The sequence below is a fragment of the Etheostoma cragini genome, chromosome 8, assembly GCF_013103735.1.
Source record: "Etheostoma cragini isolate CJK2018 chromosome 8, CSU_Ecrag_1.0, whole genome shotgun sequence".
Lineage (NCBI taxonomy): Eukaryota > Metazoa > Chordata > Actinopteri > Perciformes > Percidae > Etheostoma > Etheostoma cragini.
Genome location: NC_048414.1, coordinates 124275 through 131871, shown reverse-complemented (window position 1 = coordinate 131871; position 7597 = coordinate 124275). Strand labels below are relative to the sequence as shown.

The following is a 7597-nucleotide window of genomic DNA, read 5'->3' as shown; positions in this document are numbered from 1 at the left end:
TTGTCACTGTCCTGGTCTCTGCTGGTCTCTGACGCCCCTGTTACCTGTGCTGGTCTCTGACGCCCCTGTTACCTGTGCAGGTGATCAACGTGGACGACGATGGGAACGAGTTGGGATCAGGTGTGATGGAGCTGACCGATGCCGAGCTCGTCCTCCACACTCATCGCCGTGACGACGTGCGGTGGCCTTACCTGTGCTTGCGTCGCTACGGCTACGACTCCAACCTGTTCTCATTCGAGAGCGGACGCCGCTGCCAGACGGGTCAAGGTGCGTGGGGGGGCGGGGGGGGGTACACGATCATCACGATACAATAGTATGGACTTTTCTTTTGTAGTAGTTAATTTGAACATGTCAAACATTAAAATAATATACATTTAATATATATGTGTGTGTGTGTGTGTGTGTGTGTGTGTGTGTGTGTGTGTGTGTGTGTGTGTGTATATATACAGTGAGGAAAATAAGTATTTAACACGCTGCTATTTTGCAAGTTCTACCATTTAGAAATCATGGAGGGTCTGATGTCCTCGTAGGTGCATGTCCACTGTGAGAGACATGTCCACTGTGAGAGACATGTTCACTGTAAGAGACATGTCCACTGTAAGAGACATGTCCACTGTGAGAGACATGTCCACTGTAAGAGACATGTTCACTGTGAGAGACATGTCCACTGTGAGAGACATGTCCACTGTAAGAGACATGTTCACTGTGAGAGACATGTCCACTGTAAGAGACATGTCCACTGTGAGAGACATGTCCACTGTGAGAGACATGTCCACTGTAAGAGACATGTCCACTGTAAGAGACATGTTCACTGTGAGAGACATGTCCACTGTGAGAGACATGTCCACTGTGAGAGACATGTCCACTGTGAGAGACATAATCTAAATAAACATCCAGAAATCACGATGTATGATTTTTTAAACTATTTATTTGTATGATACAGCTGTAAATAAGTATTTGAACACCTGAGAAGATCCATGTTAATATCTGGTCCAGCAGCCTTTGTTTCCAACGTTTCCTGTAGTCCTTCACCAGGTCTGGGACCCTGCAGAAGGGATTTTGGCCCCCCCCTCCACACAGATCTTCTCTAGACCAGTCAGGTTTCTGGGCTGGAGTTTGAGCTCCCTGCAAAGATTCTCTATTGGGTTTAGGTCTGGAGACTGGCTAGGCCCCCCCAGAACCTTGATCTGCTTCTTCCAGAGCCCCCCCTTGGTTCTCCTGGCTGTGGTCTTCGGGTCATTGTCATGTTGGAAGACCCGGCCTCGACCCATCTTCAATGCTCTAACTGAGGGAAGGAGGTTGGTCCCCAAAATCTCCCAATACATGGTCCCGGTCCTCCTCTCCTTAATACAGTGCAGTCCCCCTGTCCCATGTGCAGAGACCCCCCCCCAAAGAATGATGCTACCCCCCATGCCTCACAGTAGGGATGGTGGTCTTGGGATGGTCCTCATCATTCTTCTTCCTCCAAACACGGTTAGTGGAATTAGGACCAAAAAGTTCTATTCTGGTCTCATCTGACCACATGACTTCCTCCCATGACTCCTCTGGATCCTCCAGATGGTCGTTGGCAGACTTAAGACGGGCCTGGACCTGGTCTGGTTTAAGCAGGGGAACCTTCCGGGCCATGCATGATTTCAAACCATTACGTCTTAGTGTACTACCAACAGTAACCTTGGAAACTGTGGTCTCAGCTCTTTCCACGTCCTGGACCAGCTCCTCCCGTGTAGTCCTGGGCTGGTTTCTCACCTTTTTTAGGATCACTGAGACCCCCCGAGGTGAGATCCTGCATGGAGCCCCAGTCCGAGGAAGACTGACAATCATGTTTAGCTTCTTCCATTTTCTAATAATTGCTCCAACAGTGGACCTGTCTTTACCATACTTCTTGGACATGTCCCCGTAGTCCTGTCCAGCCTTGTGGAGGTCTCTAGTGTCTTTGGACAGCTCTTTGGTCTTGGACATGTCCCCGTAGTCCTGTCCAGTCTTGTGGAGGTCTCTAGAGTCTTTGGACAGCTCGTTGGTCTTGGCCATGTCAGTAGTTGGATTCTTACTGACTGTATGGGGGGGACAGGTATCTTTATGCAGCTAACGACCTCAAACAGGTGCATCTAATTTAGGATAATAAATGGAGTGGGGGGGGGGACATTTTGAAGACAGACTAACAAGTCTTTGAGGGACAGAATTCTAGCTGATAGACAGGTGTTCAAATACTTATTCGCAGCTGTATCATACAAATAAATAGTTATAAATCATACATTGTTATCTCTGGATGTTTTTTTAGATTATGTCTCTCACAATGGACATGTCTTTCATAGTGGACAAGCACCTACGAGGACATCAGACCCTCCATGATTTATAAGTGGGAGAACTTGATAAATAGCAGAGTGTTAAATACTGATTTTACTCACTGTATCTATCTGTGTGCATGTGTGTAAATGTATGTGTTATATATCCTCCTGCTCACAGTCTGAATATCAATATATTTATATAACATAATCTATAATCATATTTTGGGGTGTAATGTTTGGGGTGACAGTTTTGGGCTGTGAAAAGGTCGCGGTTCAAACCGCCATTTGTACCTTTTTTCTTTTTTAAAATTTTCTTTTTTTTAATCCCATGTTGCTATTTCTAGACTAGAGTATTAAAATATCAGATCTTTTTTCACATGCAACATACTACAAAACCTTTATTAACAGGGGGTGGCAGTAGCTCAGCCCATAGGGAGTTGGGTTGGGAATCGGAGGGTCACTGGTTCAAGTCCCCATATGGACCAAAAAGTAGGGAGTGTGGATTGGTGGCTGGAGAGATGCCACTCCACCTCCTGGGCTCTGCCAGGTGCTGTTGAGCAAGGCACCGTACCCCCCAACCGCTCAGGGTGCTGGTTCGGCTGGAAGCCCCCCCACTCTGACATCTCTCCATTAGTGCATGTACAGATCCTGAGCGTGTGTGCGTGTGCGTGTGTGTGTGTGTGTGTGTGTGTGTGTGTGTGTGTGTGTGTGTGTGTGTGTGTGTGTGTGTGTGTGTGTGTGTGAGATACTAACAAAAATGTGGACAGAGTGTAAATTGGAATTTCCCCATTGGGATCAATAAACTGATTAAAATTAAAAAATTAAATTAAATTAAAATAATGTAACAACAAATCCTCAGTCAGTTGGAAAAGAAATTAATAAAATGTTGTTCTGTCTGAAGAGAAACGCAGTGAGCGGTTTTGTGTTTCCAGGTATTTTTGCCTTCAAATGTTCCCGAGCCGAGGAGATCTTCAACATGCTGCAGGAGGTGATGCACAGCCACAGCATCAGCGTGGTGGAGGAGGCGGTGCTGGAGCCCAGCCACACTCCTGCAGGTACACACACAGACACACACACGCAGACAGACAGACTCACAAAGAAACGTGCACATACAGACAGACGCACACATGCAATTGGAACTGCTACAGCTATTAAGTGTGTGTGTGTGTGTGTGTATGTATGACCAGCGTTGGGGTACTCGGTGCCCTCGGTTCCCAACGGTGTGTCCAGGATCCCGTCTGTGGGCGAGGCCCCGTCTCACCCCTCCAGCCGTCACCCGTCCGTAGCCAGCACCCGTCTGCCCTCTGTGGGGGAGGAGTCCACCCACCCTCTGCTGGTGGCCGACGACGCGGTGAGACACTTTCTGTTCCTGATGTCATCAAGGATCCTTTGTCCTCCTCCAACAGGGACACATTATTATTCTAAGTGTGTGACAACATTATGGGATGGATCCCTACAGAGATAGACCTTTAGACATGAAACAGAAATCACCATCACCAGACCCACCAGACTCCATGTAAATAATCACTACTTTTAGCGTGTATAGAGCAGCATATCTCCACCAGACTCCATGTAAATAATCACTACTTTTAGCGTGTATAGAGCAGCATATCTCCACCAGACTCCATGTAAATAATCACTACTTTTAGTGTGTATAGAGCAGCATATCTCCACCAGACTCCATGTAAATAATCACTACTTTTAGCGTGTATAGAGCAGCATATCTCCACATGTAAATGGTTGAATTAAGAGTTTATTATTGTTGGAACAGTGAAAAGATGAACCAAGATGGGTTTTGGTAGTTTTATTTAGTTTCTGTCCTCTTCGAATGAACTGGGTTTTTAGCTAATAAAAGTAGTGATTATTTACATGGAGTCTGGTGGGTTTGGTGATGGTTTTCACAAAACAAAGTAACCCTTAAATTGTAGACAAAATCTTTCAAAATAAGGTTTAGGAGTCTGATAATCGAAAACCTTTTGTGTTGCTAATAACCTGCTGCTGCTGTGTGCAGGTGCACACCTACGTGAACACGGCGGGTCTCCTGGAGGAGCAGCCGAGCCCGCTGACCGCCACCACGCCTCTGGAGAGCCCCGCCTCCCCGCAGTCTCAGTGTCCCCCGACGCCGCCGCCTCCCCCCCGCCATCGCTGTGAGCCGCCGCCTGCCCCGCCGGAGCCGCAGGTGCTGCTGGAGCCAGCGGGGGTGCGCTTCGTGCTGGGCCCGACCCCTGTTCAGAGACAGCTGATGGAGAAAGAAAAGAAGCAGCAGCAGGAGGCCGGCGAGGCGCCAGAGACTAACGGCCATGCCGAGGATCCGCCACACGAGCGCACGCCGCCGCCGCTCGCCAACGGCTCCGCCGCGCCGCGCCGCCACCGCCCGCCTCCCCTCACCCCCGACTTGCAGAATGTCAACAACTCGGCCCAGCGCCGCACGGCCCTGCTGGACTACGAGAACCTGCCGCCGCTGCCGCCGGTGTGGGAGACGAGGAAGCCGAGCGCCGAGGACGAGGACGCCGTGGCGACGCCGGCGCTCAACGGCTACGGGCAGGGCCCCCACGCCGCGCTGCAACACTCCTACTCCCACCCGCTGTCCGCCGCGCTGGAGTCCTCGCACAACTACGTGAACACAGAGAACGTGACGGCGCCGCTCAGCGCGCACCGGCCTGACACAGCGCGTCGCCGCGGCGACGGTCCTACCGTCTTCAACTTTGATTTCCGCCGGCTGCCGGCGCACAGCGAGCCGCCCAGAACGCTCAACTACATCGAGGTGGAGATGGACGGCGGCGGGAACAGGGGCGCGTCCGACGGCAGCAACCCGCACACGCCGCGCACCCCCACCTCGCCGCCGCCGCCCAGCACGCCCACCCGCCGCACCGAGCTCTACGCCCTCATCGACATCGAGCGCACCGCCGCCATGTCCAACCTGCAGAAGGCGCGACCGCGCGACGACGGCACCTCGCGCAAGACGCGGCACAACAGCACGGAGCTGCCCACCAAAAGCACTGCGTGACATGCACCGCCGCTTCCTGTCACAGAGGGGGGGAGCAACGTTGCCACTTCCTGTCACAGAGGGGGCGGAGCTTCTTTCTGCCACTTCCTGTCACAGAGGGGGCGGAGCTTCTTTCTGCCACTTCCTGTCACAGAGGGGAGGAGCTTCTTTCTGCCACTTCCTGTCACAGAGGGGAGGAGCTTCTTTCTGCCACTTCCTGTCACAGAGGGGAGGAGCTTCTTTCTGCCACTTCCTGTCAGAGACAGCCAAATGGAGACGGACTCCCCCTGAACACGTCTTAATGAGATAATGACTTGCTGGCGGTACTCGCTGAGCGGCGGCGTGTTGCCGTGGCGATGTTAATAAGACTTGTCTTTATATGGTACACATCAGTATTACTGAACCAAGCATTCCATTTAGCCTTTTATACGATCACTACATGCTGCTGTAACCCGCGGTACACTACGTTATGTCTCATATGTACAGTAGAGTCTGGCACAATAAATGTCTTTTTATTTGTCCACGCTGAGAAGACGACGTCTCCTTCTCTCACTGCACACACAGCTACTGCTCCTCTCTAAGGGGGAGGGGGGGGGGGGCATCAAATGTGTCCAAGTCCAGTAGGTTCTGGTCCGGTAACCTTCCTGGTGTCCCCAGGTCAAGTTTGACGAAGTTTCAAAAAGTTTTTTTATCAGAACTTTGGACAAATTTTCCAGAAAAGTAACGTGGACGCTCCTCACACGTTACAATATTCAGTTTTTAATTTATTTTTTTATTTAATTTTCATACATTTGGGTAGTTTATATTGTGAAGAAAAGCAATTGTGAAAAGAATTTGGTGCTAAACTTCCAAAGGCTCAGAAAAAGACGCCAAAAGTTGAGAAGTGACAAACATCGGGCATGTGGAAACTAGGGCTGCACAATTAATCGTATTTTAATCGCGATCACGATTTTGACTTCCCACGATTAAATTTGCGTGATCGAGCGTTTTTTTTTTAAAGCGTCATTTCTTAGAACGCTCCGGGTTTTTAGCAAAGCCGATCTACTGCTCCGTCAACCCGTCTGCTCATGAGCCAGTCAGAGTAGATCAGAGTTATCCCTGCAACCCGTGCAGGTTAGTCTCTAGATGGAGACAGTCCCAGAGGACAGAGGGACGGGAGGACAACGCAACAGATAGCAATCGGTTATATGTCGGTCTCAAGGTTTACCAGTTTACCTTAAACGCAACATTTCATTCAGTGCTAGTCGGTATTAGTAGCGTCTGTTAGCTGTTAGCTAGTAGCGTCTGTTAGCTCCTCTAGGACGCACCGGTGCTAATGTCCTCGCATCCGCTGTAATGCTGTTTATGTGGATATGGTTTAATTTTGCGTTACATGACCCATTTCATCTGTAAAGCCGTGCCTGTGTTGGATCTCTCTCCGCGCCCCGCCACACTTCTGACACTTGTCTACAGTTTTGTTATTACCATAGCTGTATATTGTTATTAACACAGCTGTATATTGTTAAGCATGAGAGGCAAACCTGTATTTGTACCAGTGTTTCCATGGTAACTCTGCTATCGCGGCCGTCACGAGAACACAGAAGACGTTATTGAATGCAACTAACTTCAGTTGGAGTAACAGCGTGTGAGACGGAGCTGCTGGACCTGGACCTGGACCAGAGATGTGACCCATGGCCAGAATATCATAGTTCATAAAAATGCAGCGCAGTGAAGATACAGACGTTTCATACACACGTGTGTCCGCCATTCGACCCCTAGCAGTTATAAACAGACTGATTATAACATTTGGGGACTGATTAAAAATCAAAATTTTGATCAAATTAATCGTGATTATCATTTTGGCCATAATCGTGCAGCCCTAGTGGAAACTATTAAAAACAACTTAACGTTAATAAAATTTGACCCAGAAACAAGTTGCAGGTCAATGGGCAGACAACGATGGCCAACTTTTTGATTTTCTTTTGACACTGTACAAATGTTTCAACAAACTATGAATTTTCGCATATTGTACTATGAGTAAGAGTGGGCTGGATCGATGGATAGATGCTTTATGATGAGTCATAACATAATCACAAGTTAAAGAAGCTGATGGAGAAGTTCACTGGAACTCTATGTGACAAACTCGAGTGATGTGGCATTGTGTAACTCAAAGTCATAAAAAGTCAGTTTAGTATGATTATTTACAGTAATTATTGATCAACGGACTCGAAATGCAACAAACTTTAATGTTATTCTTTTTACATTCTGATGAAAACAAGACGAGTACAAATTATTATAAAAAAACGGAACACAAACAGCTGATTTACACTGAACCCAAAACACTGGG

General features: G+C 48.7%; 1 protein-coding gene across 1 annotated transcript in view; it reads left to right on the top strand.

Annotated features, from left to right (window-relative positions):
* The window catches only part of LOC117948946 (fibroblast growth factor receptor substrate 2-like), a 6763-nt gene extending 972 nt beyond the window's left edge, over nucleotides 1–5791 (top strand). Inside the window, exons 2-5 of the mRNA XM_034878917.1 lie at nucleotides 81–267; nucleotides 3218–3340; nucleotides 3473–3636; nucleotides 4297–5791. Coding sequence (XP_034734808.1) covers nucleotides 81–267; nucleotides 3218–3340; nucleotides 3473–3636; nucleotides 4297–5292 — 1470 coding nt within the window. The 3' untranslated portion in view covers nucleotides 5293–5791. The remainder of the gene's footprint in view (nucleotides 1–80; nucleotides 268–3217; nucleotides 3341–3472; nucleotides 3637–4296) is intronic.
* The last annotated feature ends 1806 nt before the right edge of the window (nucleotides 5792–7597 follow it).